This window comes from Alligator mississippiensis, chromosome 3 (assembly GCF_030867095.1).
Source record: "Alligator mississippiensis isolate rAllMis1 chromosome 3, rAllMis1, whole genome shotgun sequence".
Classification (NCBI taxonomy): Eukaryota; Metazoa; Chordata; order Crocodylia; family Alligatoridae; genus Alligator; species Alligator mississippiensis.
Window position 1 is genome coordinate 164,941,500 of NC_081826.1, and position 16,951 is coordinate 164,958,450.

Here is a 16,951-nt window from a genome sequence, read left to right on the forward strand (position 1 = left end):
CTGTCTGTCCTCTGCTGTTGATTGCCCAAAATGATGACCCTCTTTATTCCTAAGCAGGAATATACTTTTGAAAGTATGTGCATTTTGACAGAGACCAAATATTTTAGGGACTTTCTTGTTTCATTTAATATCCATCACAAAATCTAAGAAGATAATTCAAAATGTTAAGTGTGCATGATAGTTTAAGATAACAAAATGATACCAAACTTTTGAAAAGCTAATGTAAAATAGAGAAAATGAATATTTTCTTCTTGGACAACATATCTTCTGGTGACTGACATAAGGGGATTGTTTCTGCTTTCATATAAGCCTTTTGGACTAGATTCTTCCCATGGCTGCAGGCTTACAAATCCAGTTGACTTCAGTTGAATTAAACACCGCTTCTTCCATGTAGCACCTAGCTGTGGAGTTGGGCATGCAGCAGGAGCTCCAGCAGAAGCAGTAACTCCTGGGTATTGCACACGGGAAGCGTATCTTTCCCTCCTCCACAAAACATGTACTTTTCTTTGTTCGTACATAGCAAGTCAATGTAGGTAAACTTTGACCTTGTTTCAAGATGTATTTAAGGACAGTGGTTTATTCTTATAGAGCCATCTATATTGCTGTGTTTCTTTAAAACTGCCGTGTTCTCTGTGATTTAACATTTTTATTAATAGTTATTTTCCCCATGAAGACTTATGATTAGAGATGCTGATGCTCTATTTGGACTCTAGTGTATTGTATGTACAACTTAATCTATGTAAATGGTAATCCTGTGAGAGTAACAAGTATTGTGACTTTGAGAGAATATGGAAGATATGGCAATAGTATTTCTTATCGCAACTGTGGAAAGTGTTTTCTCACCTTTTGGAACCATGGTGGTCCCTGAGAATCTGAGAGCTGTCAGGATTCCAAAACTGCAACCAGGCTTCACTTCTTTAATAAAATACACTTTAATCCAAAAGACTGAGATGATTACAATTGTTTCTCTTGGATCCAGGCCTTGCTATGGTCACTCAAGTCTTTGAAATATGGCTGTCACTACTAAGGGCTGTTCTAGAAGAGTGTATAGCAGTCACTGCTAATGAGGGATGTGACAGGTTAACCAATTGATACGCCCAGTGATAACTGGTTAGCTTATCAGATATTGTTTAGCGCAGGGCTGGTCATGGTCTGGTAGGGAAGGCAGGGAAGGGAAGCCATGCAGTGCCCCAGCAGGAATTGGAAGGCAGCAGGGCAAGCAAGAGCGGAGGGGAGGGGGACTAGTACCCATAACCTAAGCAGTTATCTGCTCCTTCACAGGCACTCCCTCCCTCCCAGTGCAGGACTTCATGTGGGCTGTGATGTCTGACTGGGTTTGCCACTACTTCCTTCTCTGCAGCGCACCTCCCCACCCCCCGGCCTCCAGCAGCAGCTGTGACCAAGCTTCTGTGTTATCAGTTAATTGCTTAACTGATGGAATTAGAGAAGGTTAAATGTAAATTTTTCCTTCCCTGCTGCTAATGTGAAATATAGCTGTCCAAACAGCTGCTGAGTGGTGATAACTGCAAGGAGAATATTTCAAAACTTCCCAAGGAAGTCAGTCCCTGTTTGTTCCAAGGTGTTGACTTCAGACTGTTAATGCCTTACATCTCAGTCATCCTGGCTGAGATACTGCCCCTTCATCCTTCCTTTTTGTATTGGTCCAATATTTGACCTTGTATGTAGTTTCTATCAAATTTCTCACTGGGTTGGTACCCCTAGATATGCCACTTATATTTTTACAACCTACTCATTCCGTTGCAGAATTCCAAGTGTGAGAAATGGATGAAGTGCAACTTCAAGTGTTAATTAGGTGCACTAAGTAGATCTTTAAAAAAAAAAAGATGGGGGGGGAAAAAACTCTTATTTCTTGAAATGTTTAATAGATTTGGTGTAATTCTTTGTTTGCAGCTAAACTAATTTTCTGTCTTAATGTCATAGAAGAGAGTTTCCTTCTCACAAAATGAATTCAAACAGATTTCATGTTAAAGTTTGAATATTGTTTTATACCAAGCCACTCCATCTACAAATGATATACTTTTTCTGCACCGATTCCTAACTGCTTGTACAGAAATGTCTAACATGAGCAGTTTAACTCACCCTTATCAAAAGAACAAGCAAATTTACCACCCCTACCACTGTGTTTACTGTGTGTAAGCTGTGCACTCCCCGTTTACTATGAGGCCTGAGTAAGTAAACAATGCTGGCCTTTGAGGCAGTGGGCAGCAGACCATTTCCTCTGAATAGGATTATGTGAAATACTGCTAAAATGCTGTCTGCCTCTGCTGGTGCTGGGAAAGGAATTGGCACATCTCTTATTGTAGAAAAAAAATCATGTGACCACCTAAGACACTAATTATAGTTCTTATATTTAGATGTGCAGTGGTTGCTGGTAGAACTCTGTGGCAAGCCTTCAACACTATCATGTGGCAGAATGTCTTTGTTCATAGAGGATCTAACGTATGGTTCATTTCTAGTATTTAAGGAGTTTGTTAGGGATTTAGTTAAATCAGAAGATTTTCTTTCTAAAACTAAAAAAATGTTTATTTTCCCTTCAATTTCTGCACACCTTTCCTATAGAATTTTTACAGTTGCATGAATTTTTTAAAAGGAAAGTTTTAAATAGAGATAGAGAGAGAAAATGATTAAGATAAAGAGCAGATATGTAACCCAAATGACTATTTTTAATTTTACATATGTTCTCTGCTGTTTGGGAAAATATGTTCAAAAGTAATTCCTTCTGTACTTTGTGTTCCTGTAAGTTCTTATTTAACAAACTAGCATGCTTGTGCAAAGCACTTGCACTATTAAATAAAATATTTGCTTATGCCCGGTAAGATCCTAATTTGAAAATAATTTGCATGGACTGATTCTTATCTTCGTTTAGTAGCTATTTATTTTAAGTTTAGAAGTAATGGGCAAGTTCTCACTACTGAAAAATATTGTTGAAAATTCAGTATCTAGGATTATAAACCATTAGAGATTTTTAAATAATTTCAACAATGCTCTTTGCGTTAGCAAATGCATAACAAGAAATGTACTGTATCGTATCCATTCGTGACAACAGTTGAGGCTGTTGAGTGGAAAATAACTTAACTTTTTGCAATAATTGTAATCAAAGTAATAGACGATAATGGTTCATAGATTACTTTCAAACATTTACATGGTTTTGAATATATTTCTCCTACCTTGTCATTTTCATAGGCTGTCACACCACATGGGCTCTTTATCCTATTCGGTAAGTTCTTTATTATGTCTGGTATTATTCTTTATTATGTCTGGTATTACAGAAGATTATTTAAAACATACTGTGAGAAATTACAGGGCTAATATTGCTTATTTACCTTAAATGGCTTTGAATAATTTTGATTTTTAAAAGTTTTATTTCTTTATCCAGGAAAATATAGTTGTCAGCTTCATTCCTCTGGAGTTGCTTACATGCATGGTGATCTTGCAGGTTTTCCAATAGGAATTCCAAGGGTGCATGCTGGACTGCAGATGATAATAACTTGAATCAGTAGTAACAGGGCATCAAGACAGAATGTTTAAAAGCAGGAAAGAAAAAATGGTGTAATGACCTTAGCGAGACAGTCTAGATATTTGTTGATTAGTTAGCATTTCAAAATACAGTAAAAGCTCTGTTATCCAGCATCCCCCGGGAATGAGGGATGCCAATTAATCACATATTCCAGTTAATCAAATGTGCACCTTCTGGTCCACTCCCCAGCATCAGTGTGCCGGGGGACAGGTAGGGGGGGCCCTGTGTAGGCTGCTTTGCCCTGGGCTATGGGCCAAAGAAGTGGCAAGAACTCTGCTCATGGCAGCGGCGAAACCCAGAAGTGGTGCTTCCGGTTTTGCTTTTGCTGCATCCCTCAGATGCCAGTTAATAGAGTTTTCCAGCTAATAAAGTGCTGGTTAACACAGCTTTTGCTGTATGTCCCATTTTATGATGACCTCCCACTTCTTTATGCCATTAGCATTACATGAATCTCCTCGTAGTAAGGACTTGTTTCTTGCAGTGTCTTTGCATATAGCAGTTAAAAATAACCATTCAGCATTGAAAGAGGTGCCATGATTCACAGTTCTCAGCTGCTTCCGGAAAAAACAGAAACATTGTAAAAAAAAAGTTTTCAGCTCTAAGCTCAGATGCCCAGATGCTTAATAGGTTGATTGGGGGGTGTAGGTTGTAGCCATGTTGGTCTAAGGACATAGGCAGACAAGGTTCCTTGGGTGAATCTGATATTTTTTATTAGGCCAACCCAAATGGTTGGAAAATAGTTATTAAGCAAGCTTTCGGGTTCAAAAACCCTTCGTCAGGCTAAGGAAGTTTCAGCAGTTGGTGTGTGCTCTTCCTGGATGGAATATAATTTGTATCTGTTGATGAACTTTTGTCATACTTGGCTCTTCAGTGTACTGTGCCATTTCAAATGTTACAGACAAGTCCAGGGCCTTTTTAAATAATCCTTTTCTTGATTTCCATAGGTGTTTATGGTGATGTACATCGTGTGAAGATAATGTTTAACAAAAAAGAAAATGCCTTGGTACAGATGGCAGATGCAACCCAAGCTCAACTAGGTATTAATTAGTAGAATTTATTTCATTATTGGCATGTTTTATTTCTACTTGAAACTTCCCTTTACAATACCTAGTCTTGTTGACATGATCCCCAGTTTACTGTTCAGAATTACTATTCAGTTACTACCTTTGATGTATTGAGTGGTCACAGCTTTTATCTAATTAAATATTCTATTGTGTCAGAAGTGTGAATCAACTTTTAAACAATCAAGCTAAAGCAGAAGTAAAAACAAGTGGCAGACCGCAGCAGAATTCAGACTCTTGATGAAACACATTTGTCCCCAGCAGATCAAAAATGTGCATTAAACTCATCTGCTTGTTAAGAATTCTGTTAGAGTAATGGGAATGCTGAATTATGTGTCGGCAAAGTTGAGTTTCTGTTTGTAATAATACATTTTCTTTATTAAGAATTTTATTTGTTTTATGTACTGTTATGTGTAATTTATTATATTCAGTATATTTAATATGTTATGCAGTAGCCTGAGTGTAAAGTTATTTTACATGTAAACAGTGTGCTGCTTGTGCTAATGTGAGAAGAAATCCATGTTTTTGGTGGTATTCAGAGGGAAAGTTTGTTTTGTTTGAAACTAGGAGTATTGTGCTAGAATTTTTTTAAGTGTTTTTCCTATTTAAATATAAACTAATATTCTAATCATTAGAATCTTTGTAGGGTGGTACTTTTTAGAAAAATTACTTCATACTTTTATTAATTTTTATAGTTTATAGTTCATCCATTTATCTTGCGATGAGGGTCTAAATGCAAGTTATAACAATTGTGAACAACATTGTGAAGTCAGACCGAAGCTTACATAACAATATTGGTACTTGCATTTAGAGCCTCAACTTAAATAGTAAGTTATTAACGGCACTGCCACTGTTATCCTTTGGACAAATTTGAAACTAGTCATAGCACCTTCTGATGTTTTCTTTTTCTTGGTCTTTTCTCCTGTTCAAACTTTTATTGTTGCTGCTTGTATCTAGCCATGAGTCACTTGAATGGGCAGAGACTGTATGGAAAAATGCTCCGTGCAACTCTTTCAAAGCATCAGACAGTTCAGCTTCCTCGTGAGGGACAAGAGGACCAAGGCCTGACGAAAGACTACAGCAATAGTCCTTTGCATCGTTTCAAGAAGCCTGGCTCGAAGAACTTCCAAAACATCTTTCCTCCGTCTGCCACTCTGCATCTTTCCAACATTCCGTAAGTACAGCTCAGCTGGGACAGGACTACTGGATTTTAATTAAAAAGTTAGGTCTTTCAGATTTGTAGATTAGCACAAGATCTGAGTATTTTTTGCTTGCCTCCTTATTTGCTAAAAACTAGGGATTTTTTGCCAGGTTTCCGAAAACAGTAAGAATGGGCTGCAGTGTCTTTTTGTTGCTGTTCTAATTATAGAATTTATATTGTCCAACTCCTGTGACCAATGATATCTCTTTGCTGGTAAAGAGGACAAATTCAGTTTTAAGGTGACTACAGTCTCAGTGTGCTAAGTAATGACTGTTTCTCTTTCTAAGTCTCCTTCATATCCAATCATTTTTTTCACAGACCGTCACGTGTAATTTGACATGTGTGGCAGGCTAAGCTCAATTATTAGACTTTTCCATATATACACATTAGTTGTTACATTATGTACATTATCACTTCCACATAACTGTGCATGTTCTTGAAAGAATTTATTTTCAATACTAAGGCCATGGTATAACAAGGAAGATGGACATCGGTTCTTTCTAACCAACTGTAACTAAGGCTGCTGGCAGGTTAACCGACTGATAAGCCCAGTGATAACCTGATTAGCTTACCATATATTGTTTTGGATATTGTTTAGCACAGGGCTAGGTGCAGTCTGGTTAAAGGTACAGTAAAATCTGATCCATGAACCATGGGATATGTGCATGGCAGGAGGCACTGTTGTGGGATCAGAAATCAGAACTATATAGGGCCCTGTTGTCAGTTCTGGCAGAGCCCAGGATCTGATCCAGCAGTTAGCAAACTGAGCACCCAGTGAGTCTGTGGCTTGGAGCACCGCTCAGCTGCTTGGTACTCAGCCTCAGGAGTGCACTGGAGCCCTACAAGGCTTCAGGGTGTTCCCAAGGCTGGAACTGCTGGTCAGCTGAGGCACACTCCCAACCTTGAAAACACCCTGGAGCCTTGAAGGGCTCTGACATGCTCCTTAAGCTGGGAGTGCTAGTCAGGTGAGGTGAGAGTGCCAGCTTAAGGTGCAATGAGAGCAGGCTACAAAGTTATTATGCCTACCTTGGGCACATCTACCTGAGATGATTTACTGCACAGTAAAGCGTCACCTTCTACATGTGCCTGGGACTTGCTGCGCAGTAAATTAGGCTAATGCACCATTTGCTAGTACCAGGAAATACAGGTGCTAGATTAATGGTGCATTAGCTACTGTGCAGTAGTGCGCATGTAGATGCCAACCAAGAGCGATTTTGTCCCAGGCAGCAGGGAACCTGCTGCTGCCTGGCTAAGCCCCATTGTGAGACACGGGGGAGGCAGGGGTGGAAGCTGTGACAGATGCAGGGGCAGCTGTCTCCCTGCCACATGGGGATCAGGACCTGGTCTCATCCCCACTTGTCCAGGAAAGCTGTCCTGGTAGCCAGCACTTGTGTCCCAGCCTTGCAGAGATCGATTGCCACATGGCTGAGCAGGAGAGATGTCCTAGCATCTGGGACCTTTGTGTCCCAGCCATGTGGAGATTGGCTGTTGGGACATCTCTGCCCTGTGGAGACCAGTCTCTGTACCCCCTGTAAGCCCTGGGCTGGCACCCATAGGAGCCTGGAGCTCCTTCTGGCTGCAGCAGGGGAGTAGAGGAGGACAAGAGCAGCCCTGGAGTGAACTGCTCTTTTTTGGCGTGTCCAGTTTAGTGCACACTTGCATTTCCCCTGGGACAAATAGCAGTGGCACATAGTTGTGTGACTGCTATTTGTCCACAGGGAATGTCCATGTGTATGTGCTCTGGTGTGCAGCAAGTTGCCCCGGGTGAGGTAGGGGAGGGGAGGACCCCAGTGCCTGGGGGCCTCCTGGGGCTTCAGTGGCAATGATCTGGCATGAGGGAGCCTGGCTGGCAGTTGGAGTGTGGCTTCAGCTGGCCAGGCTCCAGTTTCGATTTTGGGCAATGTTCTGCAGCACCACAAACTGCATGTGTGCCCTCATCTGTATGTGCCCTTTGGCAGCAAATTTGCTCCTGATGGGCACATGTTCATGGGCGTGCGGGGGCAGTTTAATGCCCCTGAATTTTTTGCGAAGAAAATTCAGGCACACTGATTGCACATGTAGACATGCCCTTTTGATGCAACCAAAATATTTAACATGGCCGAGGTTCTCAACCTCTTTTGTACTGGGACCCATTTGTAAACATTGATGGACAGTCCTGACTCAGTGCCCCTTTCCTGACCTGCTGTCCCCTGCACCCATGCCCCAGCCCCCCAGTGTGTGGAACTTTGCCAGCCTGCAAGGGAAAAGCCATAGTTTCCCATGTTTTTCTCATTTAAAGGAGAATCCATTTTTTTAAATTTGTTGATCCATTTTTAAAGTTTGTTCAAGACCCTTTTTGAGTTGCAACCCATGAATTGAGAAAACCTGTGCTGGAGTATCACAACCAGAAACTGTGCAGAAGAAAGATAAGGACATATACTAAGCAGCAATATTAATTGGTATGACAAAAAAACCCAAGTTGGTCACAGACAAGCTTCTTTAACTTTGCTACTATGCTTATATGCTGTAGTATCTTAAAGGGGAGAAAGCCATAAAAGAATATTATTTTAAAATAAGGACTTTAACAAAGCAAGAAAATTTGAAGAACTTTTTTTTTCTTTTGAATGTGTTTATTTAAAAATATACAAATTGAGTTGACTGTAGCCCCAAAGCAAAAGGAGTTACTTGAATCAGATGCTAGGGTCTTGAATAAACTTTCTTAATTCTGAATAAGAGAGCAGCTAAGGTGGGAGTACCTAAATTGTATAATGGAAACCTATAGAATATAGAATTTCTAAGCTTTATATAAGACTACTAAACAGTTGAAGCCAGATTTTGAGCAGATTTAATTTGGTCAAAGTAAAATTTAGCCTTTTAAACTTTATTTGGGAAAGCTAAAGTAGAAGTTGAGAAGAGCACAGTCCATAACAGAATTATAATTACTTTTTTGATATTTTTTTTAATTAGACCTTCAGTTACTGTTGATGATCTGAAGAACCTCTTTGCAGGTACTGGATGTACTGTGAAAGCCTTCAAATTCTTCCAGTAAGTCCTCTCATTCTCAGTGTATTAAATTATTTAAATATAAAATTTCATAGGATCATTTATCCTGAAGGATAATAGATTGTTTTAGGAATAGAAGCTAATAGGTGAGGAAATTACAGGCACATGGCTTACATATCTCGTCACCCTTCAGGTGAGTTCTGACAAGTTGTTAAACAGTGCAGGCTAACAGTATATAATATTTAGGACCAGAAAAGAAAAACGTAGTATCCAATTAGCATTGCATGGGAGTTTTAAATGTGGGGAAATAATTCCTTAAACTGGAATTTGCTTAGGTTAGTTGGAATAATACCCATGTTCTTTAAAGGAGGAAAAAGCAAACAAACTATGGGATGTATAAGGTCTCATTGGAAAAATGGTCTCTCTTAACAATATAATATCCTGTGGTGCTATTATGGGGCAGTTTGAGTACCAGGGCAATGGTAAGAATTACTTTTTATTCATGGCTAACACCTAAATGCTCCTTGAAGGTCTTGCAGCTATGTACTGGTCCTGTTTAGCTTTTGAGGTGTGACAGGGTCATGGAACAAGGTGGGATGGCTGCAAACCATTGGCCTTCAAAAGGCGTATAGTTCTGTTCGCTTCTGTTCCTGTTCTTGCAGGTGCAGCTTAAGTTCTAACTCTTATACATAATATTCAGCAGATGAGACTAACTGAAAAATTCTGGCAGAGACTTTGGGTAATGGTAATACATGTTTGTAAGAATTAATTGCATCATTTTACTGAATTTCAGGAAAGATCGTAAAATGGCTCTCATCCAATTGGGCTCTGTGGAAGAAGCAATTCAGGCTCTCATTGAGCTTCATAATCACGACCTTGGAGAAAACCATCACCTCAGAGTTTCTTTCTCCAAATCTACAATCTGACATTTCTGTGAACTTTCCTTTTAAGACTGCACCACAGTTTCAGTAAAACCTTCAGACAGAGACTGAAGCAGCTACGACCAACTCTGCCTCTTAAGAAAGAAAAAAACAAAACTCACGCTGAGTTTGATCATGTGTACTCGTACACATAGTAAAAAATTCAAGGGATGATCTTTTCCATTTTTTTTGCCAGTATGTGGTCAAATGTTTAATACTCCTCCATAAGCAGTTTCTTCTGTGGAATTAATCTTTAGCAACAATACTTACAGTAAAACTCCCTATTTTGAATTATATTTCAGGAGCATCCTTTTTGTTTTTGTTCCAAATCAGCCTTACACAACGTTTCTTAAGGCTCTTTAAATTATACCAGGCCAAGATTGTTTGTAATGAAATGCTAAATCTACTATATTGGTTAAACACTAATATGAATGTGAACTAGCACTTGGGTTTCTTAGTGAAAAGTCAGCCTTTACAATGAATGTTCATTGAAAAAAATATATATTATCAAATAATGGCCTTTATTTTGGCAGATCTGAATTAACTCTTTTTGTTAAATCAGCAACTTTTCACAGAGTTAAAATTATCGGAGGGAAGGCAGTGCCTTCTCTTTCCCTTAATAAAATCAAAGTAAATTAAATTAATTGACAAACAAGATCCTTTTGAGATGTGGTATCTGCCACTTGTAGCTTGGAATTAAATCATGGAACATCACATTCATATTTTTTTCATTTTTACTATAACATGATGTTGTGTAATACGACTTTGGAGAAATTGAAAGGAGAAAATAGTCCTGACTTCAAATAGTTTTTTACATTTCTTTTTAAAAAATGTTTACAGTCTTAAGGAAAATATTCAGGTCTATCATGGTTTGACAAATTTTTAAAAAGTTATTTTTGGTAAGGTCTTCTTTTAAAAGAAATTTAAACCTCAAGGGTTTTTTGTACCACTGTAATCTCTAATACTTAAATCAGAATGACTGTGTATTTACTTAATTTCTTATTACGTGCCTTATTATGTGCTTATAATGATACAATAGCTTAGAGTTTTATCTAAAGTATCTTGAAAACTGTATTGTGGGCTTGGTGAGAGAGTTTTCTTGATCTATTAGTTTTTTTTAATGTTTTCATTGTGATTTTTAATTTTTTTCAATAAGTAATAGTCAGAATTCAAATTTTCGGTGCTTTGGTGTAGATTGGGGAGGTGGGAATGAGGATAACTAGTGCACAATCCTGTAGGCCTCTTCACATTTACCTGGGTGCAGTTGGCTGACACCAATATTGGCTGTAAATGTTTCTGGATTTTTTCCTAATCTTTTGAGCCATTGGCTCTCAAAATATTTTGTCTCAGGATTCCTGTTTTTCCCCCTATATACTGAGCTCAAAGTACTAAAGAGTGAACTTGATTTCCTACATAAATATCATGACTTCAATACTGAATGTCCACTTCTCTTAAGAGAGCAAGTTAAGATGCAATTACTATTTTTGTTGAATGTAGGTATGAATTTTAAAGTTATTTCTGTGATTGTGTTACAAAACGTTAAGTTTTTTTGGAAGGAAATTTCCTTTTCTTGACGTTTATGTCCACATAAATTTGATCAAGATTTTTTGAAGAGGTATCCCTCTCAAACATAACGGTTGTTTGTTTCTGCTTTTTAGAACTGCTTCAGAAATAATTGCAGCTGTAGAGCTTTTGCTATAATGGTTTGTTACTCATTCACCTTGGTTTTTCATTAAGCATCTATTTTCTTCCCATACTCCTAGCTGTGGATTAGCATACTACGAGAATCCTGTAAAGATTGAACTCTCCTAGAAAAGGTGTCCGTCAACCTGAGTAACCATTTTGAGACAGAAGTCAAAGATAATTTATCTCAAATATTTCTGTAGAGCAGTAGGCTAAAGAGAAGGACACTAGCTTGCCTTTACTTACTTAAATATCTTTGTGAAGCACAGTACCTGATGATGAAGTTGGTAAAACTCCATTTTCCTGCAATGCACTCATACCATTTGATAAAGCATGCACACTAGGAAGTGTATACACCATGAAGAAACACCTATAAATAACTTTCCTTACTGAAAAGAGTAGTATAAAAGGTGATTTGTCAGCATTTCAGAGTCTTTCTCCTTCCATTTGTCCAAATGGGTGAAATCACCTGGGAAAATTTCAAGCCAGTTTATTCACGAAAAGTTTTAGGGTACCTTTGGTCCATAACACTATCTTAAGTTTTCGAATTAGCATTATTTTATCGTAATGTAGTGTGCAGGACCCTTTATTTGCAGATGGGTCCTTATTCAACAAGGAAGGTACTTACCATATATTTTAAGCATGTGTTAATTGCCTTCCTGATCCAGAACCATAGTAAAAGTGCTTCCTTACTGCACTTATTAAGATGGTTGCAAAACTTATTTGAATTTTACCTGCAAACTTTGGCCATGGGGAGGGTTTTGTTTGTTTTTTGTTTTTAAAGAATTGCTGCTACAAAGGAGATGAATTGTATTGGAGTTGAATGTAATTATGAAGCAGGGAAAAGCAACCTTAAGTTTGAGAGTTAGTATTGGCATGTATAATATCAAGTGATATGTGTATACTGTGTGTATAATATGCTGTATGTGTGTACAAACATACACATTACATGTATTTTAATTTATTGATTCTGATAACAGAAGATAGGGATGTTTGAACTAATTTAAACAGATGAGGGATTTTTGGTGTGATGTTAAAATGGGAGGAAGAACAAATATTTGATTTGTTAACTTTAAAAATGTAGCTACATTTAGTATATGAATAATGTCAGTTCTGGACTATTTACAGTTTGAATTGTAGAGGCCTACAGTTTGTATGTTGGCACATATTTCTAAGATACTGTTTCTTTAAAAGAATAATTTGGGGTGGCAGATATTTCTAATCTTCTGTGAGCTTTTTTTTTGTCACACAGTATATCTTCTATCTTATCCTGTGTTGTCTGTGTAATTCATTTTTTGCTATTCGTTTGTAGTGAGTTACCCTGCTGAGTTTATTTTACGTTTATATACTTTTGTAAGGATGCCGTCTGCATGTCTGTCTCTTAAGGAGTTGTCTGTTTTGACAAGAGGTGCGGACATGCAACAACCTTCAAAAATAGCAGTACATTGTGTTTGCTTTTAAAATGCTGGTTTAAGTGAAACTTATATCAAGTTTGGTTTGCGCCTAGTCCCTTTCTTAACAAAGTAGGAATCAGGGCACAAACTTATGCTTTGTGCTCTCTGGTAAGTGTCAGTAGCTGCAGAGATCCCTTTGTGGTTGGGACCCTGACTCCACCAGAAGCAGCTCTGCTGGCAGATACTGCACATATCTGTGTTTGCAGGATCAAAGCTTCTGGAAGGACGTGGTCTTTAAAATATAGATATTTAGTTGCTTCTTTTTTAATCCCTGGTAACGCATGTATTACCCAATTCCAATTCTAATGCAGAATGCTGGCGTGAGCTTATTTCTGACTTGCAGGTACCAAAAATGTTCAGAGGCAGAGGGTTTTTCTCCATTTTGGCTGAAGCACGGGGGTTGTTTTGTTTTTGTTTGCTTTTTCAGTCAAGGCCACATCACTGTTGGAGCTAAATAACAATTTCCTTCCCCCGGTCTTGAGTTTGGAGTGCTTAGCCTGTAACTTCTGCAAATCCAGATCAGCACTGGTAAACGTTTGCCCCCTTTCTTTCTTATCCTAAGTGCAGCCACACTCTTTAAAGCTTTGTTCATCTTGGAGCAACTGAATTAGAGGTTGGAAGTGCCTTTCATAGTGTCACAGGATCCTCTGTATAATGGCACTTGAATGGTTATGATTTCATTTAGTGTCTAATTTGGTAAATTAACTGAACCTCACTGCAAAGCTCTGAAACTTTTAAACTACTTTTCAAACTTTTTTTTTCACTTAATTTGATTTTATTGCCTTATTTGTTCTATCCATTGCACTCTTCGTTGTGCACTTGAAATACTGAAGCCCTTTCTGTGCCTTCTGAGGAGAGTTGCTTGTGTGGCATTTCCTAACCACAGACTGAAAACATCTGTATGAGGGTGGGGGGAGTACTTGCCATTTCTGGAAGATGTGCCATCATGGAAACTGTGTGATCAGTGAGTTTATCCCCCTCTGCTACCATTTAGCATTTAGGTGGACAGAGAAGTAAGAATGTGTGGAGCATTTGTTTGAGTCACACACCTGAGTCTTAACTCTTAACCTCTGTCCCTAGATACATACTGATATGTACTGCTATTTTTTAAACTAGAAAGAAAGGGTGCAACTTGATTTAAAGCCATTTTTGTTTGTCTTTTACTTTTTGTCTTGGTCTGTTGTTAAATAGAGCAAAACTTTTACTATTGTGCTGAGAGAAAACAGTTCAGATTGTACTGTTTTTTCTGTGGTATACAAGACTGTTCTCAATCTTTTTTTTTTTTTTTCCCTGGAGAAAATCTTAACCATGAGAAGTTGTGAACTATTTCAAGAAATAATTGAAAATTTCTAAACTATTTAATTTCAGGGTTTTTGGAGGGAAAAAACCAAAACGGGACCAAAGTTTTATGTGCCTTCAATAGTCTTAATTGTAGTTTTTTTCCTGTCTATTGCAGTCTTAAGTAGAATCAATATTCTTGTTTTCAGGAAAATGTGTATTTATACAGTTAAATGAATGTTGATCCACTGACTCTCCATATTTGCAGTGAATTTTAACTTTTAGTATGGTTTTAGTTATCCCTTTGCCTTTACCATTGCAATATTCATTGTACTGCATTATGCAGAAAGCCAAGAATAATTCATATATTGCTGGTTTCTGATGATTGACAGCTTGCAACTGTCAGAGTCCGCAAGAAGTGAGACACCTTGTATTTGATGGTCCTTGATAATAAAAGTGAAGGAAAGCTTGTACTTCAGTAGCCTGTCAGCGCTATAAACATTTTTTTCAGTTCTTGGAAACTCTGAAGCATTTGAGTGGAAATCTTACCACCTATATGCCTACAATTAGTCTAAGCACATTCTAGTTCTTCTATTCTTTTGATAAATTACCCAGTTCCTGCAAAAGTTCATCCCAGACCCACAGCAGCACAAGTCATAATGGTTGCTGACCAAGCAGATTTTTACATTAGAATGTCACCTCATTGCTCTGACCAAAGACTGTCTGTTCTGGTTTTACTGAGACATCCTGTGAAAACTTGTTTTCTCTCAAGCTTCTCTCTGAAAGAAGACCCAGTGCAAAGTGGCCTTTTATTTGACTCTACTATGGGTGGATGGATCACTTAGTGGAAAATGAGATTTTAATGTGAACCAAATGGTGTGGGATAAGGCAAGGGGTTAATGGACTATTTTTAGTACTGTATTCGAGAAAAAAATAGCACGGCTAGGAATCACTGACATTCCCTCATTTTTCATGATCTGTTCAAAAAAGTCCCTTTTCAGTTTGTAAGAATGTTCATCTAACACGAGAAATGCTGTAAATATTTGTAACAACATTTTTTACCTGGCAAAAAGGTTTTTGGGAACAAGTTAAAGTATAAAATGGTTTTTATATAAAAACATCAATTGTCTTGTATATTTTGATAAGCAACAGTACCAGCTTTCATTTGTAATGCAGTTTGTGGCATTGGAGGAAAAGGATTCCATGTCTGTTAAGATGACTTATGTTATAAATGCAAAGATGATGAAATATTAAAGAAACTTATTTTCTAACTGCGTAGTGCATGGTTAATTTGAACTTGTGTACTCTACAGTATATTCCATTTCTTTTAAGTTTGTGTATTTGCTGATTATTACTTGAGTATCTATACTTAACTCTTTTTCCTAACAACTCTAGTTGTTGTAGCATGCCTTTTAATAAATGTCATTACATCTGTACTCTCTTAAATTTTCCTGCGTTCTTGTCTATTGCTTTGGGTTTTTCCTTGTCTTTTAATTGTAAAGCTAATGATGTCTTTTTTCTTTTTTTTCTTTGTTTCCTTAGCCTATTTGGCCATCTACACTTAATCTCTTTATATTATTAATAAAAATATTGAATGTGTTCAACACACTTTGAAGGAAAATACATATGCTAATGGAATATTTTCATGAAGTTTCTGTAGGAAGGGGTTTTCTGTCACTTGGAAGAGTGTGTTGCAATGCTGAATGATGCTGCATTACCTTTGAGAGAACAGGAAAAACCTTCAACCACAGGGGTATTTGAGGGGTAATGGATGGTGGTGTGAGACTGTGGTTCCCTTATACCTGCTTATACCCATTTAGTGACCAGTAAGGATCCAAGTTGGTGTAATTTATATGCCCAAGTTCCAAAAGTATAACTAAGGGAAGGTGTTGGGTGGCTTACTTCTTTACTTACACCTGCTTAAGCTATGCTGTTAGTTCTTCTTTCTACACCCCTCTCTTGGTCCTTCACTGTGTGCAAAACCCATTATCAAGCTAAAGTTGGAGGTGATAGGTTCGTAACAGTATGTAATTTAAGGGGGAGACAAGCTTTCTGTGCTAAAGCATCATTTAGCTAATTTGGTGACCGTTTAACCCTCCTGTTTCAGTCTATTTCAGCTGCTGAATCTAAGCAGGCAACTTCAGAAAGGTATAATGTTCCCACTCAAATGTTGCTAAGCACTTCCAGTATCAGACCTCTAGGAGTAAATGTATAACAGTAGAATTGAGCATGTTTAATATAAATATTGCTACTTGTGATTCTTGATAAAACATGGCATGCTGTCTGTCGTAGAGGACACATCTAGCGAACTAGTTTGGGGTGGGCTGCACTTCTGCAGAACAAAATGCTTCTTCTCCAGTGGGTAGGTAGGTTTAGTCTCATCTAAGGTAACTCCTAATTTTGTATATGACTCCTAGATACTAGTGACACGCTCTTTGGGATAAGTCGTAGATCAAGGAGTCCTAGGACCACCGTTAATAGTTTGCAACGTCTGTGACATTTTGTTGCCAAACCCCATGATCCTAAATTGCTGGGAAAAAAAAGACACTTTTTTTCTGGCCCTGATGATTGGTATAGTCATGAAAATGAACGCAATTTTTCTTTCAATTTATAAGGTTTCCATGAGTCCCTTTTAAAAAAAGGAATATTTGCTGGTGAGCTGGTAAACCTGTCCTCGGAGTATTGTAAAACTACAACCTGAATTTTTGCAAATCACACCAGCTTGATCTGGTGATTACTGCTTGTGAACACACCAGCAGTCAGTATGAGTATATGTACTACAGGGATCAATCCCAAGAATGCCCTATAGTAATACTGTGCCTGAAGTATCCTAG

General features: G+C 37.9%; 1 protein-coding gene across 3 annotated transcripts in view; it reads left to right on the forward strand.

Moving 5' to 3' along the window:
* The window catches only part of PTBP3 (polypyrimidine tract binding protein 3), a 111,857-nt gene extending 96,469 nt beyond the window's left edge, over window positions 1-15,388 (forward strand). For all 3 annotated transcript variants that reach the window (XM_059724622.1, XM_014596346.3, XM_059724621.1), the window contains exons 10-14: window positions 3,205-3,238; window positions 4,483-4,575; window positions 5,557-5,773; window positions 8,747-8,824; window positions 9,576-15,388. In XM_059724622.1, the coding sequence (XP_059580605.1) occupies window positions 3,205-3,238; window positions 4,483-4,575; window positions 5,557-5,773; window positions 8,747-8,824; window positions 9,576-9,708 (555 nt within the window). In that variant the 3' untranslated portion in view covers window positions 9,709-15,388. The remainder of the gene's footprint in view (window positions 1-3,204; window positions 3,239-4,482; window positions 4,576-5,556; window positions 5,774-8,746; window positions 8,825-9,575) is intronic.
* The last annotated feature ends 1,563 nt before the right edge of the window (window positions 15,389-16,951 follow it).